Source organism: Syzygium oleosum, unplaced genomic scaffold (genome assembly GCF_021117445.2).
Source record: "Syzygium oleosum isolate NSW1041296 unplaced genomic scaffold, Sole_v2.1 Sole_v2.03, whole genome shotgun sequence".
NCBI classification, from domain to species: Eukaryota; Viridiplantae; Streptophyta; class Magnoliopsida; order Myrtales; family Myrtaceae; genus Syzygium; species Syzygium oleosum.
Window position 1 is genome coordinate 3,935,288 of NW_026607487.1, and position 22,209 is coordinate 3,957,496.

The following is a 22,209-nucleotide window of genomic DNA, read 5'->3' on the forward strand; positions in this document are numbered from 1 at the left end:
ACTTTGGAGGGTTTGGCAGCCACACGTTCTTATTTTAGTAAATGAAGTTGATTAGAAAAAATCTTCAATAAACACACCGGCACATCAAAGAGTAATTCATTCAAGATATTGTCCATTTTAGCCCGTTCCATTCAATAGGCATTTTCTTAGGAGGTTGTCCATCTTGGTAGTAAGAACAATTATGCTAAACGATACTTCTAAAAAGCACCTCTTATGAGTTAATTCCAGTATGATATATGTAAAGGAACGCTTCCCTCATTTGATATGCAACACGGTTCATTTATATTCCCTTCAGCATTCTAGAAACCTGCCAAGGGCCACCTTTATTTGGGGGTTGCTGCCCCGGCGGTCAAGTCCTCACACCCAAAAAAACATGTGGAAAGACATAACTAAACTATCATTTCATGCTTCCCACACCTATAAATTTGTTAGACTTGGTGCTCATTTCCTCCAAGCTCTGAAGAAGAGTGTAGAAATTGAGTGAGGGCAAAAATGCAGAATTACGTTTTGAGCACTCTCGCGCTCTCTTTGGCTTCTTTGTTCATGTATTGTGTGGGGAGAGGATACTATGTTTATTGGCATAGACCCAAGACCCTCGAGAAGTACTTGCGAAAGCAAGGCCTCGAAGGCACTTCTTACAGTCCCTCCCATGATGACCTGAAGCAGATGGCGAAGTCCCCTGAAGAAGCCCGGCCTGAGCCAGCAAGTCTTGATCATCGGATAGTGCAGCGCGTGAGGCCGTTACTTCAGCAAATGATCCACAAGTATGGTAAGCAAAATAGAGGCGAAACTGCACCTTTGCATTGTCTACTTTTCGCCTGATAAAAGCGAATCATGATGTACAGAGTCTTGTCCAAGAGCATGGTTCTGTGATTGAATTTGTATAAACCTTTGCGTATATTTTTGGACACTGAGCACGGTTTTATGTTTTCTGAAGTTCTAAAACATGGAAATTAAGCAGGTAAAGTATGTTTGAGTTGGATTGAAACAAGGCCAAGGCTGATAGTAGCAGACCCAGAGCTCATCAAGGTGGTGCTAGCAGACAAGAATGGCCACTTTGTGAAGCCACCTTCCAACCCTCTAATTGATCTCCTACAGCTTGGTGTGTCCACTTTGGAAGGAGAAAAATGGGCCAAACGTAGGAAATTGATCATACCAGCTTTCCACTTTGAGAAGTTGAAGGTATTTTCATATTTTTGCACGTATCTTCCATGACCCAGTTCCTAAAATTTACTGTTATTCAGAATTTTTCTGCCCATGTTGTGAAAGATGCAAAAAGATTTTGTACATAAATTAGTTAGCAATTGAGTGATCAGTAGCTAGGCACAACATGTTAGAATCAAATAGCAATATAGTTCACTAATAAGTTTTCATTTGCCAGGGGATGATACCTGCTTTTTCCATGAGCTGTTGCGCCCTTATGGATCGACTCAAGGAGTTGACCGACTCTCGAGGATCGTTCGAAGTTGACGTTGCGACCGAACTGCAAAACCTCACAGCTGACGTTATCTCCCGATCTGCCTTCGGGAGCAGCTATGAAGAAGGCAAGAAGATATTTGAGCTTCAGAAGGAACAAGCTGTCCTGGTTCTTGAAGCTTATTTTAGCCTATACTTGCCTGGTTTCAGGTGCATTAATAGGATTTCCCCTATTTGGATCCAATTTGTCCGATGCCATACATATTACCTAATTCATACAAGAGTTTTGTGCAGCCAATGGTATATGTTAATTTAATTTTGAGCTTCTTCTCGCTCGCCATTTTACGCAGCTTGCTACCAACTAAGAAGAACAAGAGAAGATACTATCTGGACCAACAGATTAAGTCGATGATACGCAAGATAATCAGACGGAAAGAGAAGGCGATGCAAAATGGAGAATCATGTACCGGTGATTTACTCAGCTTGCTACTACAATGCAGAGGAGCCGACAGTGACATGACAATCGAAGATGTCGTAGAGGAATGCAAATTGATCTACTTCGCAGGCCAAGAGACAACTGCTAACTGGCTCACTTGGACAATGGTCGTCTTATCGATGCACCCGGAGTGGCAAGAGAAAGCAAGAGAGGAGGTGTTGAAGGTTTGTGGGGGCCGGATTCCCGATATCGATGAGATTAATCGCCTAAAAATTGTAAGGTTTTTTTCATTCTATCTCTCAATTGCTAGTCGCATTTACTAAGCTCCTATTAAGGATCACTCAAAAAGATGCATAGTAAATTTTCACTATGGGAAATTTTCCCAGTAATTGTGTAGTTTATGCAGGTCAGTAGTACTGGCTTAAGTGATTCTTTCGCAGGTATCGATGATATTACATGAAGTCATGAGACTATATCCACCCGTGACCGCCCTTTACCGACACACTTGTAAAAATACTACTTTAGGAGGAATGTCGATCCCAGCCGGGGTGGACATCCTACTTCCAACCCTGCTGCTTCATTTCGATCCCAAGCTTTGGGGCGATGATGCAGATGAATTTAGACCAGAAAGATTCGCCAACGGCATTTCAAATGCTTCGAAGCATCAGTTGGCATTCTATCCATTCGGATGGGGACCCAGAATATGCCTAGGCCAAAACTTCTCGACAATCGAAGCGAAGATGGCCCTAGCAATGATATTGCAGAACTTTCAGTTTCAGCTCTCTCCTGCTTATGTCCACGCCCCGTATACCGTCATCACTCTCCAACCACAGCATGGAGCTCCAATGATACTGCGCCGGGTTCAACCTTTTAGGTCATTGTGAAAGTAAATCAATAAGCTATGTCAAGATTAGTCCTTTCATGTCCCGAGATTTGAGTCTTTTGAAGCTCAAATCCTTCTTGTTTGTGTCCTGCCCGAAAGTAAATACTTAGTGCAGAAATAAAGAATCTTGGCTCTACCGATTCAGCTTGCCTCTGGTACACAATTAAATTTTCAGACAGGGCTATATGGTAACAGAAGAAAAGTCCTTCACTGGGGTAAATGGATCAAATCAAGCTAAGGCACAATGTGTAGCAGTTCTCTTCTGTATACAGATTACCTCTTTGGCATTATAACTCATCATGCAATCTCATATACAAGATTTATGTAAAAGGGAACATATGCTTTATCAGTTTGTCGGCTACAAGCTCAAAGGGGAAACACAAGTCATCGTGGTCCGGAACAATCTGTCACATAATTTTTGTCTAGTATGTGAATTCTGCTTTTACTCTCTGCTTGTCTTGTTAGGTCCATGTGACAATGGCGATGAAATCTCGTGCCTATGAGACACCAAAGGGTCAGATTGTTTCTGTTGTGCAGAGACATTTGATTGAGCTAAAACACCAAGTGACATGCAAAGAAAAGAAAAGTTGCAGATAACGCAAATAAGGTCATTGTTTGCTGAATGAAAACTCATCCATATAGCTGCTGTCCCCACCCGTGCCTGTGCTGCTGGGATATGAAAAGAACAAAAACTCATCCATATGTACGCAGACATAATCAAGATTTGTAGTTTACTAATTTGAATACCCACAAATCAAGATTCTTTCTTTTACCCCTTTTACTGTATCATTTCTGAATCTGTATCTTTCTTTTACCCCTTTTATTTAGTGTCCTTTCCCAATTTGATGATTGCTTTATGCATCTTCACGACGTCTTTTGAGGGAGATTTTTGTCTCTGTTCGTGGATGGAACCGGACGGCCGCACAAACTTTGGCCAAAATCTACACAAGACTCTGCTAAATTGGTTTTAGGTGATGACAAGTTAATTGTCCGTTTTTGATAATTGGGACCAAAATATTGATGAAGTATTGTAGTTTTTTTTTCTTCTCTATTATCCCCGTTGCCGAAGCAAGACTCGCTGGTTTACGCCAAACCTGGACCAGCCCGTCGGACTCGTGCGAGGTTTACTTGACTTGATAGTTTCAGTCGAAATCGACATGAACTAGTGCATGGGTAAGATCATAATATCATGTCCATCATGGAAACTCTAGGCAATTGATAAAATAGCACATGGTTCTTGACTTGGTTAAAGATTGACACTTCAGCATAAACTAATGTTGGTTCAGATTACAATTGAGCTAATTTTTTAGAGAACACCCTCGCACATCCAACAAAGAACGCTAATATTGATTGACACATTTTATTGATACTTTTTTGAGTCTTCAGAGGAATTAACATATGCAAAAATAATACGATGTCATGTTCTAGAGCAGCCTGATTATGTCATTTTTTTCCTTTTATTTTCAAAAATTCCTGCCAAAATATGAGAAACGATCAAACCTTAGACTTGTTGAACACCACGGATATGTTTTGAGTAAATATCCAAGATTTGCCAAGGAGTATCAGCAAAAAATTGACATTCTTGGCAATTTCCCCATAAATTACTGCATATTCTATAATTCCCTGCCTGGAATATACTATTCCATTATGGGTTGGTAGAATCTAAATGCCGGACTTCCCCATCATTGCTTATCATAAATCAGGAAAAGAAGAAAATCTCCTGATTAAGTAAATGAAAACCAACTCTCGTCCATTTCCAAGAATCTGCTCATCCACTCCAAGTTCAAAGGACCCTCATTCAAGCTATCAAGGAATTCATCCCTAGAGAAGTCGGTTTTCATCTCTTTGTCTCTCTTTGATGTCTCTCCATCGTTGCCCACCATGCTATGCATCGCCGCCGCACTATTTGTCTGGTCCTGGGACTGATCTTGCACGGGGGATTTGCTTTGGTTCTCCTTCTGCTTTATCTTTTTGCTCAAATGAGAGTTCCAGTAGTTCTTGATCTCATTATCGGTCCGACCCGGTAGCCTTCCAGCTATTAAGGACCACCTGAAATAGTTTTCAAAAGAAAGAAAACAAATTGAACTCAAACAGTCGTTGAATTCCAGCCGGAGGCTTATCAGTTGCAAGAAGCAGTGATTCTGGTGGGAAAGTTCACCTGTTTCCTAGGAGTTTGTGAAGCCTGAGAATCAAGTCCTCTTCTTGGTCTGAGATATTGCCTCTCTTGATATTGGGTCTCAGATAATTCAGCCATCTTAGTCTGCAACTCTTCCCACATCTATTGAGGCCTACACCAAAAACAGAAAAAATTCAATTCAAATTCACATGGATCCAAATTACCTCAAAAAGAAAAGTTTTTTGAGTGACTCTGAATGTAATGGGACATTGCATCTAGCCTTGTGACAAATATATACCTGCTTTAGCTGCAACTAGCTTCCACCTCCTAGGACCATTGGTTTCTATTACTTGAGCTAGCTTTTGGTCTTCTTCTGAAGTCCATGCTCCTCTGTTAGCTTCTCTCTTTGAGTACTGACTTCTTGTTGGTGTCATTGGCATGCTTAGTGTGCACAAGCAACCCCCAACTCAAGCACTGAAAATGAGGCCTTGTGTTTTGTGTCTCTGAGAGAGATAGAGAGAGATTTAGGTTAAGTGGTAGAAGAAGAATTGATGGGGTGTGTTTGTGGGTGCATTGCAAGGTGGAGAGAAAAGGGGTCCCCTGTATCTATCTATCCAGCTACCTTTCTTTGGGGACTCCAACTAACCAATTATAGATGAGTTTGGGGGAGAGTGTGTGAGGGTTCTGAGCAAGTGATTTTCTCATTTTTCTTTTTCTTTCTCTGTGGTTTATGATTTGAGAAAAAGGAAGAAAACAAGGGAGATAGAATCTTGTGCAGACTTGGTCCTCTTTGCTGGAGCTCACATTCTTATTTTTTTTTATTTTTTTTTGTCTTTTAACTGTATGAGGTTTGCTGCATTATGTAGGTTTCATGTGGGGTTTGGCACCCAAATGGGATGGGAGAGAATGTAATAAAATGCGACAAAGAATTGGAAGAGCTAGTCATTCTTGTATGACCGGGCAGGCAAACGTAAAATGCTCCTACATTTCCTTCGAATACTTAATTAATGGGCTGAAATGGGCAAAAATTACCCGATCAATCTTAAACATATTGTGCAGATACCAATTAAGTTCTAAACTTTTCAATTTTACCAATTTAGTCGTAAACCTATGCGTGAAATTCCAATATAGTCCTTTCGGTCTATTTTCTCCGGAAATCGTTGATGGTCTAGTCATTGTCGGCCGTTCTACGTGACACCCCGTCACGTCAACAATTTCCAGTGGACCGAAAGGACTATATTGAAATTTCGTATAAAAGTTTAAGACTAAATTGGCAAAATTGAAAAGTTTATGATTGAATTGACATCTAAACAGTAAGTTGAAGACTAAATGGACGATTTCTCCAGCTGAAATGGGATTGAAATCAAAGTGTCATTTTCCTTTGCCCCAATATGCACAAGACTAAACAAAATGGTCGCATTGAGACATATTATGTTTAAGCCTTATGTCACGGACCTAAGGTTTCAAGGCCCAATGGATTGACACTGTGGCCAGGATGATCGAGCGAGCCTAGAAGCTTCTATGTAATATGGAATATGTACACATGTATTCTAGAGGATTCTTGTACTTAATGCGGGTTATTGGTAGAGGGGAAGATGCAATCTCCACTATTAGATAAGAGGAAATCTATAGTTGTAATTAGAGAGAATCTTGTATAAATTAAGGTCCCACCCCCTCATTTGAATCATCCACTTCATTTAAGCAATACAAGAGTTTCTCTCTCTAAACTCTCTCTAGATTTCGTGTTTTTTGTAAGTAAGGCTAACTCGAATAGGTAAGGGAACACTAAATCAACCATCTCGTGACATTTACATAGAACGAGAAAACAGAGCAAAAATTCACACTTATATCGCGATTAAACAGTGCTAAACTAGCTTTTGTCACGATGATGAAAGCACTTAACGCATATTCAACCGCTACAACATTTCTCTTCAAGGTTTACACTATTTACCCAATTTCTTTCGAACATATTCTATTGCATCGAGAATTAATGAAATCCACATTAGGTTCTAGTAAAACCACATGATGCGATATATTTTTTCGACTGTGTTAATAGATTCTCTTAATCACAATTCTTAGGCAACACCATTCATCCGTACATGACCTTTCACCGGTAAGCAAAATCCAAAGGAGCAATCCAAAGATCAGGTGGCATGAGCGCACGTGATGTGCCCCCATTGTTCAGCAGCACAGATAGGACCCACCCAAGTGCCATGATGAGATCGATAAGCCGAGGGCAGCGCAGCGCAATGCGAAGGACAACGAGAGAGTCAAATTACAGATCAAAATAAGAGTCAAATTCGTCATCAAATCCTATGAAACTTGAATGATTCATGCACAAGAGGGCATAACATAGAGTACGGCGAAAGAGGAGGGACTTGGGTGATTGTTGATGATGATGTCTTTCTTACATATAATATTCTCTTACAAAAAGTAATGCGTACGCAGATTTCCATGTGGGTATGAATATAAATTCAACACATGAACATCATTCCTGTGTCACGGAACCGTGCCTTTATCCCGTGTCCTTGTCCATCGCCTAGGAGTGCACAAATTGCGCGGGGGGCTTCATAATTATTGTTCTTTTTTGTTGCTTTTTGCTTGGTGGGTCACTGAAACCCACTTGGGTCTTCTGCCACCGGCAGGGGGATTGGGGACCAGATCCTGATCTTGGCGCACAGATCGACGGACGTTGAAGGAATTCAATTGAACTAAAACAATTAATTAATGTGAACAAAAAGAAAGGCATCGAGTACAAAGATTACAATGAGATTTCTTCGCTTAGGTTGCTCTTGGGGTTTAGATGTTCACGAGGATGAGGTTCTCAACGTCATCCACAGCTTGTATATTTTCTTTTCACAAAAAAAAAATAGAAGAAGTTATCCACGAGGGCAGTAATGGCATTTAAACACTAACTACGCCAAGCTCGATCAAATTGAATTATCTTGTCTGGATTGAACTCTATTTTAAATTTGGGAAAATACCACCAAAAACCCCAAATTATGCCACTTGTGATAAATTTACCCTGAACTTTTTTTTGTGACACAAAAAACCCAAAATAAGCCACTTGTGACAAATTTACCCTGAACTTTTTTTTGTAATACGAAAAACTCAAAACTATACCACTTATGACACATTTAACCCCAAAATACTTTGGCCCATGGGCATTTTCGTCTTTTTCCTTTTTCTATTTTTTTTTCCTTTTTTTTTTCTTTTTTTCTCCGGCGAGGGTCGCCCTTGCCAGATCCGGCGAGGGCAGCCCTCGCCTGAGTCGATCGAAGTCGCCCGACGCCAGATTTGGCGAGGGCGACCCTCGCTGGCGTCGGGCGAGGCTGCCCTCGCCCGCCCAGGCGAGGGCGACCCTCGCCCTACGCTGGCGAGGGTCGCCTTCGCTAGATCCGGCGAGGGCAGCCCTCGCCCGACGCCGACGAGGGTCGCCCTCGCCGAAGAAGAAAAGAAAAAAAAAACAGAAAAAGGAAAAAGACGAAAATGCATATGGGTCAAAGTATTGTGGGGTAAATATGTCACAAGTGGCATAGTTTGGGGTTTTTCGTATCACAAAAAAAGTTCAGGATAAATTTGTCACAAGTGGTATAATTTGAGATTTTTCGTGTCACAAAAAAAAGTTCAAGGTAAATTTGTCACAAATTGCATAGTTTGGGGTTTTTTGTGGTATTTTCCCATTAAATTTTCATATATTGCAAAATCGTGGGGTTCTCAAGACTTTTATTTAACCCAAAAACGCCAGAGATCTTTCAAAACATCTGGTTATCAACATGTAGATTCTCATCTAATATTATATCAGAAAAATTATTTTTATGATTAAGCAGTTCTTTTTCTTCTTCCACGTGATTATGTTAAAGAATTCGCTGCAAAAAATTAAAATTCATTAGGACTCGGTCATTCTCACGGCACAGATCAGACAATATGCTTTTGATTCTGTGTTGCTTGTCTCTCACTTTGTCCTGAACGGAACATTGCATTTTGATTTGGAATAAACAGCAAGAATGACTCTACGAGGAATCAAATACTACAGGTGTACAGAATCTTACAATACTGAAAAAAAAAATTATACAAGTCAGATTAATGAAGATGTATAACACGGAATGCCCTATTGGAGAAGCAGCATGTGTTAACGGTATGTCAATATGACATTCGATCTGGGAAGCTTTGTCGTTTGTTACTTGGAAGGAATAAAAAGTTTGCAGCAGTATATAATATAAGGTTTATTTCTTAGACTATAGTTTTTAAAAAAAATTTAGCCATGGACGCAATTAGTAAACATCATAACCTAGTATGTCTTAGACTAAACATTGAGTGCACTTTTCGAGGTTTATTTCACTATCATTAGGGCATGTGTGATGTTGGCGAGTGGATCTTTATAGTAACCTGGGAAGTCAATGGTCTACGCATTTGAAAAAACATATGATTACTGCCTAATTATAATACAGACAATTGATGCCAAAAGATAAAATCACCAGAACTGCCCCAGCCTAATCCTGTAGAACATGAAGAAATCCATTGTCCCATCATTTGATTATGAAGAAGAAAAGATAATGCACATTCTTTTGAATCTGTCATTTAGCTATGGCAGTTTGAGCTGCCATTAAGGGCTTCAAGGTTGATGCAATGTGCTTCAGCGCGTGGAGGACCCAATTCGATTGATGGTCAATCGAGCAACAATGCTATAACACAGGCACCTGCTACCACACTTCTTTGAGGAACGAGGGCATGACGGAGTTACCAGTGAGAAACACTAAATAAATGTTCGGAAAAGGTACTGGATAAAGGTATCAAGACTTAGGTTTCCGTTGCGCTCTGCAGGGTCTATCACCCACTCACTGAGAAAGAGTCTAAATATGGTTAAACTCTCATGCAGGACACTATCTAGTCATGGTACTCCCAACACAAAAAGCTCAAACTAAGAACCGCTCATTTGAAATTATATGAATTTCATTGGGAATGGTACACTGGACTACCATGAAACCCAGGAACTCCCGATCTCAGTCTAGTTGAATTTGAGTGTATCAGAGGAAGGTATTATCCCAGGATGCTGAGGAAAGGAAAACACAGTAGTTCATCAATCACAAGATTGATTCCAATTGCTTGATTTCAGGGTCTAGTATCTCTGGTTCCATGTCTCTTGGTATCCTATACGCATCTGCTGCAGCCTTGCCTTTGTCCAACACATCTTGGGGAACAGTCTGGAGGAGACTGTAAATTTAAGAACTACAAGTTTAGACTCAACCACTTCAATGCATACTAACTTAAACAATCAAAATAAACCATCACTAGCCAGAAGAATAACATATTTCCAGAGACAAAAGCCTCTTTGTGTGTGTACAGAAACTAGCAAAAGCATGTGTTTTTAAACAGAAAAGAGATGAAGTGATACCTATCCAGTGCATCAACTGCAATTCCAATCTTGGCTTTCATGGATTTTACCGAGATGTCTGGTTCATTTCTTGATGCACGCAGAAGCAAGGAATCAAGATCTTCCAAGGCTCTACAAGAAAAAAAAATTTAGCTCTCTTAAAATGACACTCGCTTCTGTTTGCAGATAATCATAAAACAATTTTTGGTTGCAGAGGAACCAGTTGATAAGATGAGAGATGCTCAAGAGATGAATAGTAAATACACATTCCCTCCAAACTTGGATTTAACCCATGTATTGCAGTCTCGAGTTTCAACTAAGGCACCAAATGTTTATCCCAAATCAAGAGTTTTCTTTTCAGGGGAATAGAGCATTATCGTTCTCTAGTAATGAAAACTCAGGCAGAACTAAGCCTCTCACACGGTTCAACCCCTGATTTTCCACTCTTAGGATTTAAATATCTTCTCCCAATGAAGCTTTGCCTTAACATATCACCAGCAATAAGCAGTAATGGAAAAAGGAAGTAAAGGGACTAGTACAATTTGTCTTGAGGATAACATGATGCTGTTTTTCTAGAAATATTATTCACTGAAAACAAAATGCAGTTGCATATGCTGGCTTAAGTGCATTGTTTGAAACCCATAAAGGACTTCCTATCCCCAGAATTGTCAGATTCCTATCTTCTTCAATCTATGTCATGAGAGTCATTACAGCAATAAATCTGTCAATGACCTGTTAGAAAATTCAGTCGTCGTCATCTCCTAAATATATCGGATATGATGCTGACATGCAAGCAAAAGGATTCCAAAATAATTTCTAACAGGCAAGGCTAACCACATCCTAGAATAAAGACTAAGTATGAACTCACTGATAAACAGCTTGTGACTTCACCATTATACTAAAAACAGAAGCAACATTACTTTAACTCAACTCGAATTAAGAATATATGTCGCCAAAATTTTACATGTAGTACCTGAGACATTGATCAACATCACTGGAAGCAGCATTACCATTCCCACCGTCTGAAGCATACTGTGCCACCTATAGTTCCGAAGAAAATTTCCAAAGCTCTTAGGAACTCAATGTATGCAAAACTGCCATGAAGCAAATGGAAAATGAGCATGAAAAACAATGCGAACACAACCACCTTTAGTCTGAGATAAATACTCACATAAGTGTTTTGTCAAATTAGATACAAAATGAGAGTCAAAAGAGATGATACTACAACACAAACTAATAAATAGTTAGAAAGCATGAAGAGACAATTCGGATAAGCACTTGGACAATGGACACCAATCAACCAAGGTTTAATTAAACACAACTCTGTAGTCACAAGACCTAGTCTATCCTATTATAAACTCCACTTCATCAGCTCTCTCAGAAGCGTTGTTCAATAGACTGGTTATCTGTCTTAGGCAAATTAAATAAATGAAAAAACAATTGCTTGTACGCATCTTGCCATTGGTCAAAAGATTGATTGATTTGTTGCTGGCAATTAGAAGCAGAGGTTAACCGACTGAGAAAGAAAGCAACAAGTTAGTGCATGCACAGACGAGATCAGCCAAGACCTCAGAAGATCCTCAACTTACTGCTCGAATGTTGATGCGAAGAGATGCTGCTGGGCCAGAGCGTAAAAGTGATCGACATGTAGTAAACTCAGGCTTCTCACCTTCCAGAGTTCTCTCTGCAATATTGGCATTGCTAAGTGAGGACCAATCTATCTAATTTGACTGAATAAGCCTAGTTCTACTATGCAGAGCGAAAGGCAGGTATGGAATGCGTATGGCGAAGAAAACATAAGTAAGGCGTAATCAGGGATGCTCTCACCTACTGATAAAAGGGGAAAAATTAAAGCAAAGGGAAAGGAGATTACCTATATCCTTAATCTGCAGCTGACTTAAAATTACAGCCGGCACATAAGCCTCTAGTGGGTCAAGCCTTTTTCTGCTCATTGTACATTAAGAAAGATCAGTATCAAACTCTATCACCCAATAATAACGCGGCATTGAACGTCCCTCGAGAGTTTACCGACTTACTTCTTTACATATTTATCCATAAAGCTGCCGGCAATAGCATCTGCATTCAAACAAAAGGAAGGAAAACGAAACCGGAATTAACCGTCAATGACGTAACCTTCAACTGCATCCAAAAGGAAGCCTTTTTTCTGCTCATTGTACATTGATCAGCATCAAAATGATAACTTGCACAAGGAACCAATTGTTAAAACTAAGCCCTGAAGAAACGTCTCAACCCCCACCACTTCTTCATGGGATTATCAACTAAAAAACTTGAGATTTTCCCGAAACGATACGCCGAGACACCATAACACTACGAGTCCTGAGTTCATTCGTCGAATTAGGCACCAAAAAATCAACGGAATGCCAGATTTAGCTTAGCCTAACTTCCCCAAATTACGAACCATCCGAGACACTGAGCTCAACAGATAACGATCGATGAACTTCGAAGCGAAACCGCATGGAGCCTGAAGATGAGGAGGGGCGTACGGTCGGGGACGGCGATCAGGTGAGCGAGCAGGAGGGAGAAGGAGAGCGACCGCCTGCTAACCCGCCACTCCGGCGGGGACGACGGCGCGCACCGCGAGCGGGAGAGCTCCTTCCCCGCCGGTCCCGGCGCCGCCGCCGCACGCCGCCGGGGAGGGCGGGGCGACGGTGGCGCGGCGCTAACGTGGGCGAGTGGGTTGATGCTGATCGGCGTCGCCATGGACGCACCGCATTTGAGAGTTCTTCCTTTTGAGCTTTCCGGCGTGGGGAGCGGGTGGTGCGGGAGGGTCGCCTTCTTATCCGTTGGTTTCTGTACGTATAATTTCTTCGTATTTTTTTTCATATAATTTCTTCGTATTTTTTCGAAATTTTAAATGGCCAAAAGTTCTGAATAATTTATTTTTGTTCAAAGTTTTGGTAAAAAAAAAGGTTATAATGTTTTTTTTTTCTAAGCATAATTTTTATCGATTATCTTTTTCTATGTTTCGATTCGGCTTCATATCAGTTAATCATAATTTGTCACTTTGGATTTTAAAAAGTGATTGTCCAATCATCATTACGTACTTTTTCATATATGGAAGGCCTTTTTATTTTTTTGAAGCTACTCTACGCTTTACTGTTGTTTGTATCCGCTTAAATAATTGCAGAATTATCTATTCTTCGAATGTCCCTAATTTCGAAAAATTTGGACTTCTCTTCTTCAACTTTGCAATTAAGCAAAGTTGATGTTAGCAGCTAGGATGTTAGATTTCCATCTTCCACAAAATCCTTGCCTTTCAAGTCTTGTTGTATGACAGATCCAAAAAAAGTTTTGTTGTATGAGTTCGACTTGTTCTATCGACTACCATGCGGAATATAGCAAATCCACTCGCCGGTTGTTATGAGTGTAGATTCAAGACCAATTCTTTTTTTTTATTTTTATATTTGAGACGCAAATGTCAAGAATCTACTATCACAATTGGGACCGGAAGAAGTAAGTTGTGCACAACTTGGACTGGACGGACAAGCTATCACCCTAATACTCGGAGGTGTCATTGTTAATATCGGGTACATGCACGGTTGAACCACGTGTTCATTAAAAACTAGTGAATCTCTTGGAGTTTCAGGACATAGGACACGCATCAACTAAGAACACATACTAGAGATTATATGGGTATTTGTAGAATCTTAATTAATGCCTTACCATAAATTATTTAACTTTATATTTGCTTTTTTGAAAATTAAATCATCACAATCCTCCCATCTTAATGAGAGCCATTAGAGCCAGATTACTTGCTCTACTTAGATGAGGATTTACTTGCCCTACTTAGATGATGAGGATGGATTTCCATTTAGAGCTCATGATAGTGATCGAAGCATTTACTGCATTCAATGTGTGAAAAATGGGTATATAAAGGGTTGGCCATGTGACAACATTCCATATAATTTACTTCTTACTTTCTTCCAAAGAAGATCAGAAGCATGGGGGAAGCGACCAAACACCATTATCCACCTTGTTTTTCTGGGGACGGATGCGATCATGCCGAGTGCTGTTTTGGTACGCCCCAAAAGGATTATGCTCCTTTTGTTTTTCTATTTCTAGTTAACGATAATGTTAATTTTCCATCAACACTTTTCGTATCATGAGCCGCAAGTCATGTAGACCTTTGAGCATAGGAAATTCAGTAGTGTGCATGGATGACGAGGCAAGCAATATAAATTGAATATGACAACACAATCTCATATTGAGGTCAATAAATGATTGATTGCAGATCCAGAGAAACGAGTCCGTGTCCGGTGGCCTGAGTTGGTGGGACAAAATGGAGTGAAGGCGAAGGCGGTGATTGAGAAGGACAATACGTACGTGACGGTCATACTGATGGAAGTGGGAAAAGAATTCGGGCTTACCGATTTTTGCTGTAATCGAGTATATGTTTGGATCGACGAAAAGGGCAATGTCAATCAAACGCCTGTGGTTGGATAAGTGGAGAAACTATGATCCTGAATAAAGTAGCTTATGAAGCTATTTGATACAATAAATAAAACAAATAATCATTTGACGAGATCCTATTCTACATACTGGGTCTGGTTTTGAGAGAGGATTTCACCTTGTACGCTTGATCGATATGTGCGATCTTTCAAAGACCTTAAAATCAAGTTAGTAAAGAGCCCGCCATTTAATATGAGGACCGATATCCAGTTATTTGAGGATGATTATTTGTACGAGGTCTAGATTTACAACAGACATCATGCATCTCATAAAATTAAGCAATTTAGAAGAAGTGAACAAACAATAAAGTTTATCAAATTGCATAGACCATTTATCAAAGGCACAACTTCTTGTTAATTCTTACTGCCGATAATGTGTTTTGAGAGCTCTCGTCTGTGGCCTTTTTCCACGCAACTTTAGCGTCACCTGCCCTCCATTCGGCAGCTTCATCCCGCCACGATACCTCAACTTTGGCGACCAACAGGATTTCTTCTTCTTGTGGACTCTTAACACCGTTCCCTCTCATTGCCTTCGAATCCTTAGTGTGCTGTAGATGCCTCTAAAATCCTCCTACGGTAGCATGAAAACGCCCATCTTGGTGTTTAACAGACTTTTTCCACTTTATTCACATGTCTCGCTTCTCCTATGGAGCATGTCCTGCATTTGCTTCCACATGGAAGTCATGAACAAGAATACTCGAAAACAATGGCAAGAACCGTAACAATTTGGCTTCATTTCTCACTTTTGCTCCGACTGGCATTAAATGAAAGAAAAATTAGGCAAAGAAATAGCAGAGGGGGGAGTGTTCGGTTCATGCGAGCCACGGACACCTCCGCATGCCGAATCAGCGTCGTTTCGAAGTGCTTAGAAAGAATTCTAAGCCTTGATGCCTTTAATCGGAGAAAATTTATTAGTGAAGCTGTAATTCAGGATTGTGTTGGATATCGAGTTGCTGGGTCAATTCTAGAGGTTGTTGAACCATATAATCATGTTGTAAAGAAATTTTAGGGTGCCGTGGAACCATGGAACTTTATAGAAGCCGATTTGGTATTCTGATTGGTCCAAGTGAAATTTTGAAGTTTTTTGTGCACTGTCGGAACCAGATTAAAATGATGGTGTCTGGTGCCAGTTTTCGTTTGTCTTCGATCATATTTTGAGTTGGAGGCAAGTTTGTATTTTAGGTAACTCGAGTTAGCATTTAAATGACTTAGGACCCATTTGACACGTGTGTTCGAAGAGTTCAAATGAACCGTTTTGCATTCAGTGCGCGAGCTGCCGCAATACTGTGGACGACGGTAGCTATTTTCCTTTGGGCAAGCTCTTCGTTGGCACGATGGGGTCATATTAATTGTCCGACCAAAACAAAACCTTAGTTTAATTGGGTTTTAGTTAAGCTAATTTTGTACTTGACTTTGATATTTGTTTCTCACTTAATTGATTGGATTTTGAGTTTTTCCACTCGAAATAGCATTCGTTGTTTGGTTTCTTATTGCCGGGCGAGTAGTGTTTATCTTTTCTATGATTTGGATACTCGTGTCTTGAAAATTATAGGAGTTGGATATGCTGTAAGCTATCAAAGAGGAATCGCACGGCATGATGTTTATCAAAAAAAGAGAAGCGGTGTTTAAAGTTTATTTGCTACATGAAACCGGATCGGGCATTAACTACTCTTTAGATTATTCGGAATGACATGTTAAAGCATCTCTGAAATAACCCTTGAGTTGAATATTTGTGAGATTACATAAGAAATGCTATATAAAGTGAATTTTACTTAAATGAAATGAATTGTGAAAGGCTGTATGTATTGGTTTTTGAACTTGATTCGTAAATGGAGGATGAGTTGGTCATTTTGTGCTCATTAGCGCTATGATGTGAACCCATTGAGGAATTCTATTGTTTAACGCCGAATACCTCGATATGTCCCACCAATGTTTCGGTCGGTTGTATTTAGTCGTCAAGATTAAATGCAGTTCATCTATATTTGATGTATCTCCAAGATTATGATGAGGCGAGACAAAATTAACAACATCAGATCAAATAAAAATGTTCTTGGACAGTATTGATTTGGTAGCTTTTTTCCACCTTCTCATATTGTATTCTTTTTTTGTTTTAACTCTCATTGCAACCTTTTCCGTCTTCCATTTTGAGTCCCAACTTAAACAGATCAAAAAGAGTTGCGAACAATTAAAGACGGAGTAGTAATGTTCATGTTGGGATCCAGAAGAATTGCAAACAATATCTAGGCTAATGTTGATTTTCAGACATGTCTTCTGTATCTGGTCGCTCAGGTTTGAAGATACTGCCGAGTATAGAGGCAATCACGAATCTTCCCCTGACCATGGACAGACCCTCCCCCATACTACGCAAGATCATCGATTCGGATTCCTGGTCCCATTCAATTTTACATTAGCTTAGCTTAAAATCTACTTCCCGGTTCCGTTGTTTATTAAAATCTACTCTCGGTGCTTTTGCTAGGCGCGAACTAATTAATACACTTGATCAACTTAGTAAGTTCCTCTACGTTCTTGTTGACACTTTTTACTCTGATTTCATTGGGTTCATTAGTTTCCTCCATATGATTTGTAGGCAAAGAGTACGACAGATTAAAGAAGTACCTTGAGGCGTCACCTGAAAGATAGAGACCGTACAACGAAGTGATTGAGCTTAAAGGCAACATTTGGCTCTTCTGTGTAGAGGTGGCCACGGGCCGATTTTGGCCCGGAACCGGACCGGAACCGGCCCGGTCAAACCCGGGCCCGCGGTTCGGAACCGGAACCGGCCCGTGGCATACGGTCCCGGTTCCGGTTCCAGAAAAATTTGAACCGGCCCGGAACCGCCGGTTCCGGGCCGGTTCTGCGAAAAAAAAAAAAAAAAAAAAAAAGCTGCAGGTGCAGGCTACAGCACAGCCTGCAGTGCAGGCCATGCTGCAGCGCTGCAGCAGCCTGCAGGCCCGCAGGAGAACGGGCCAACGGCCAAACCAAAAAAAAAATAGATTTATTTGCGGCAGGGCTGCAGAGCGTGCGAGCCCTCGCGCGCCGCAAGCACCTTGCGGTGCGGCGTGCGGCCCGTTGGGGCAACGGCTACGCCCCAACGGGCATTTTTATAATTAAAAAAAAAAACACACATAACCGTTGCAATTTTGCAACGGTTATGTTTTATTTTTTTTAATTCTAAATTTTCTTCTATTTTTTTCCTATAAATTCTCTCAAATTCTCACAATACACACACAATTCTCTCAAATTCTCTTCTCTCAAGTCTCAAATTTTCTCAATACTCGAAATTCTCTCAAATTCTCTGAAATTCTCTCAATTTTCTCAATCCACGCAATTCTTTCTTAATTCTCCCAATTAATCCGCTCAATTCTCTCAATCCATTCGAAAAATGGCAAGTGGAAGTCGAGTGCCAACTGGCAAAGGTAAGAATATCGCGACGAAATCCCATCATTCTTTTGATCCTCGTGAATATGCAGATTTTCAAAATGATGAAATCAACATTTTTCACGATGTGGAGCGCGTCCCGACGCAAGAAAGTTTTCATCCTCCTGCTGAAATATCTACAACAAAGGAAGCGGAACGGGAATTTACATCCGACATTTGGAATCACTTCACGAAAATGGAAAGGTTTGATATCGGTCAAAAAAGGTATGATATAATTTGTAAATATTGTGGAAAAATATATAAATATACAGGTGGACAAGGATATGGAACATTTAAACGACATCTTATGAGCAAACATCCAACTGAAACGGGAATCGATATCGGGCAACAACAAATTTCCGGGTACGTCAATCCTAACACTTCCCCTTTATTTCGTTTTAATGAAAAAACTTATAAGGAAGAATTAGGCAAATTTATTTCCGTTGAGCATTTAGCATTTAATTTTGGAGAAAGATTTGGTTTCAATGAATTTGTACAAAAAGCATGTGCTCCACAAGCAAAACGTGTTTCTAGAAATACAACTAAACGAGTAATTAAAGATCTTTACAAAAATGGAAAAAATGATTTACAAAACTTTTTTATGCAATTTAATGGATGCGTGCATATAGGTAGTGATATTTGGAGTGATCATTGGCAAAATCATTCTTACATGGGCATAACATGTCATTGGATAGATAACGAGTGGACTATTCAAAAAAGAGTTATTGCATTTAGAGTTTTCGATGATCATCATACGGCAAATAATATTTATAGACTAATTAGGCAAGTTTTAGAAGAATATTATTTGCTTAACAAAATTTTTTCAATTGGTTTTGATAATGCCGCAGCAAATACCGCTTCAATTGCCGAGTTAGAAAATATTTGTAAACCCGCTTTTGACGGAAAATTTTTTCACATTAGATGTGCTTGTCATGTTTTAAATTTATGTGTACAAGATGGTTTGAAAACTCTTGATATTTTTCTTCAACCAATAAAAACGGCGATTCAATTTTTATGGAAACATCCCAAAAAAATGAAAGAATGGGGTAGATTTTGTAGAGATAATGGCAAAAAGCCAAAAAGATTTCCAAGAGATGTTCCAACTCGTTGGAATTCTACTTTCCACTTACTTAGTGAATCTTTAGCATATAAAGATTTATTATGTGCATTCATTTCTAATAATATACCTGAGATTAATTTATACCCACAAGAGTGGCATATTTGCCAAAAAATTTTAGATCTTTTAAAGGTTTTTAATGATGCAACTTATACTTTGTCTGGTGTTTATTATCCTACTACACATTTATTTTTAGTAGAGTGTACTAATATTGTCGGAACTTTTGATGAATATGAAAATGATGTTGAATTACAACATACTGTAGTTGCAATGAAAATGAAATGGCTTCATTATTATAGTGAAATTCCCATGATTTATTTAGTTGCTTGTGTTTTTGATCCACGTTGCAAATTGGATGGCTTAAATGATTTTTTGCGTCGTATTATCAATGTTTACATTATGATGTGACAAATGTTACAACCATAGTACGTGAGGTTAAAAACGTAGTAATAGAATTATATAATGAATTTTATACTAAATATAATTTAGGTGATATTAGATCTTCTCAATCTACGGAGATACAAAATGACAGTATAGGTAAAATTAGTAGAGGGTACCAACTTTTATTACATAGACAAAAAAAACAAAAGGGAGTAATAGGAAATATTTCTGAATTAGAGAGTTATCTAACCATTTTATTTGAGTTTACTGAAGCCGAAGGTGGTACAGATTTTTTTATTTTGGATTGGTGGAAGAGGCACGCAAGCCAATACCCAATCCTTTCTCTTATTGCAAAACAGATTTTTTCAACCCCTTGTTCTACAGTTGCGGTCGAACAAGCATTCAGTGCCGGAGGTAATATTTTGAACGAACATCGTTCAAGATTATATCCAGAATCAGTGGAGATGCAAACTTGTGTTGCTGATTGGACGAAGGCTCAATACCGGCAACAAGAGATAGATCGGAATAATGAATCCGAATTCTTTAACGACGGAGATACTACCGCTACCACTATCGGTACTAGAACGGGTAGTGACGATTGAGGGTAAAAGAACTATTGGAGTTGGCAAATATTTCGGGAACTCTTGTTTCTCATACCGGGTACGCCCACGTGAGCTTAGGGAAACCGAAATATAATCCGACGATATGTGACCTCTGGTCCCCTGCGCACGGAATGCTTAGGTTTTGGGATAATTTTAGGGTATATATATTGTACTCCTTTTTTTTTAAGATCGTTGTAACGAATTGTAATGTGCTTAATGATAATTTATTAAGTTGAAGGCTTGAAGCCCTCTCTTTCTCTCTTGTCTTTTTGTCCCCAAATTTGAGTACAATTTACATTTTAATCACAATTTATATTGAATAATGTTCTATCACAAGAATAGTATTTTTTAAATTTTTTTATTTTCATTTCTGTTTTTCCTTTTCTGTTTTTCTTCTTTTTCTTTTCCTTTTCCTTTTCTGTTTTTCCTTTTTCTCTTTTGTCTTTTTTCCTTGTTTCTGTTTTTTAAAATTATAATTTATATTTTAATTTTTTTTTCTTCCTCCGCGGCCGCCGGCCGGCCATGGCCGGGGCCGGGCGGAGGTCGCCGGCGTCGGGCGAGGGGCCCTCGCCGGCGTCGGGCGAGGGCCCTCGCTCGGGCCGGGCGAGGCCGGCCTCGCCCGACGCCGGCGAGGCGAGGCTCGGCCTCGCCTCGCAACCGGCGAGGCTCGACCTCGCCGGCGTCGGGCGAGGCCGGCCCTCGCTCGGGCTGGGCGAGGCCGGCCTCGCCCGACGCCGGCAAGGCTCGGCCTCGCCGCAACCCGGCGAGGCTCGACCTCGCCGGCGTCGGGCGAGGCCGGCCCTCGGCGAGGCTCGACCTCGCCGGCGTCGGGCGAGGCCGGCCGGCCTCGCCCAGCCCAGGTGAGGGCCGGCCTCGCCCGACGCGGGCGAGGGCCGCCTCGCCTAGAGGCCGGCGACCTCCGCGCCGGCCCCGGCTATGGCCGGCCACGGAGGAAGAAAAAAAAAAGAAAAGGAAAAGGAAAAGAAAAAAAACAGAAAAAAATAGGAACCGGCCCGGAACCGTACGGTTCCGGTTCACACTTGGCCACGAACCGGAACCGGTCGGTTCCGAACCGGAACCGGTCGGTTCCGAACCGTGGCCACCTCTACTTCTGTGGATGTAGACCATTAAACACATAGCTCTGCTTGTGTGGTAGAATTTTACCCTGCTCAGGACTGCGAGCTTCAGGTCCTTTCCTCCGTTTCATCGAGGAAGCAGTTTAAATTTGATCAAGTGCTTGGGCCAAGGATAACCAAGGAATCGTGCATATTTACGACTCACTTTCTTGCAGACACTAACCTCATTTTCGCATTTTCAGAAACGCGTTCTTCATCCTCTCATATTCTGAATGATGCAGAGGCTGTTTCTGCTTAGACGAAGCCCATTATCACTTCAATAATTGATGGATAAATGTATGCATTCTTGGCATATGGTCAAACTGGTACTGGAACGTCATTTACGATGGAAGGAAAGCAAGAAATCAGGGGAGTCAACTACAGGACCTTGGAAGAATTGCTTGAGCATATGCGAAAATGCATACAGTGTATCTGTCCAGAAGGACGAGTTGTCTGAACAAAGAAATGGTATTATGAGATATGAATTGTTTGTCAGCATGCTGAAAGTGTAGAATGAGAAGACAAGAGACCTCTCAGAAGAAAGCTCAGAACAACCAGCTAAGAAGTGAGCCTTGTTGTTTTCCTAGGTCTGGGATCAGTGCTCCTGTTCTATGTAAATTCATTTCTGCAATACTGTTAAACCTACTGCTGATATACTAATGTCAGATATAGCATGTCAAAACTATGCTAGCTCCCCGTTTCTTGGAATGGAAACGGAGGTATGCGACGGACCGAGGCACCTAGTATTGCCACTGCCTACTCCTCTTAGTCACTCGAATACAGCTCAACAGCTTTGACAGCTGCCATGGAAGCAGTAACTCATAATCCACACGGACTTTCTCTTATCTAGTAATACTCAACGTAGTTAAACTAATTCAAATGA

The 22,209-nt window shown here is 40.5% G+C and overlaps 3 protein-coding genes across 4 annotated transcripts; 1 reads left to right on the top strand and 2 right to left on the bottom strand.

The window, feature by feature from the left end:
• Positions 1-452: 452 nt before the first annotated feature.
• LOC115664107 (cytochrome P450 CYP72A616-like) lies at positions 453-2,884 on the top strand. 2 transcript variants are annotated; one of them, XM_056310314.1, is made up of 5 exons: positions 453-769; positions 959-1,182; positions 1,382-1,626; positions 1,767-2,127; positions 2,293-2,884. In XM_056310314.1, the coding sequence occupies exons 1-5, from the start codon at positions 493-495 to the stop codon at positions 2,734-2,736; spliced, it is 1,551 nt and encodes a 516-aa protein (XP_056166289.1). In that variant the 5' UTR covers positions 453-492; the 3' UTR covers positions 2,737-2,884. The 2 variants fall into 2 exon arrangements, with proteins under 2 accessions (XP_056166289.1, XP_030441912.1); XM_030586052.2 differs by having other exon boundaries at positions 962-1,182.
• A 1,413-nt stretch (positions 2,885-4,297) lies between these two features.
• Positions 4,298-5,569, bottom strand: LOC115664106 (transcription factor MYB114-like). The gene is made up of 3 exons (XM_030586051.2): positions 5,150-5,569; positions 4,894-5,023; positions 4,298-4,784 (listed from the first exon to the last, which is right to left on the bottom strand). The coding sequence occupies exons 1-3, from the start codon at positions 5,289-5,291 to the stop codon at positions 4,460-4,462; spliced, it is 597 nt and encodes a 198-aa protein (XP_030441911.1). The 5' UTR covers positions 5,292-5,569; the 3' UTR covers positions 4,298-4,459.
• A 4,198-nt stretch (positions 5,570-9,767) lies between these two features.
• LOC115667689 (uncharacterized) lies at positions 9,768-13,004 on the bottom strand. Its single transcript, XM_030589238.2, has 7 exons — positions 12,730-13,004; positions 12,262-12,301; positions 12,099-12,169; positions 11,815-11,909; positions 11,199-11,266; positions 10,247-10,357; positions 9,768-10,065 (listed from the first exon to the last, which is right to left on the bottom strand). The coding sequence occupies exons 1-7, from the start codon at positions 12,944-12,946 to the stop codon at positions 9,936-9,938; spliced, it is 732 nt and encodes a 243-aa protein (XP_030445098.2). The 5' UTR covers positions 12,947-13,004; the 3' UTR covers positions 9,768-9,935.
• Positions 13,005-22,209: the final 9,205 nt, after the last annotated feature.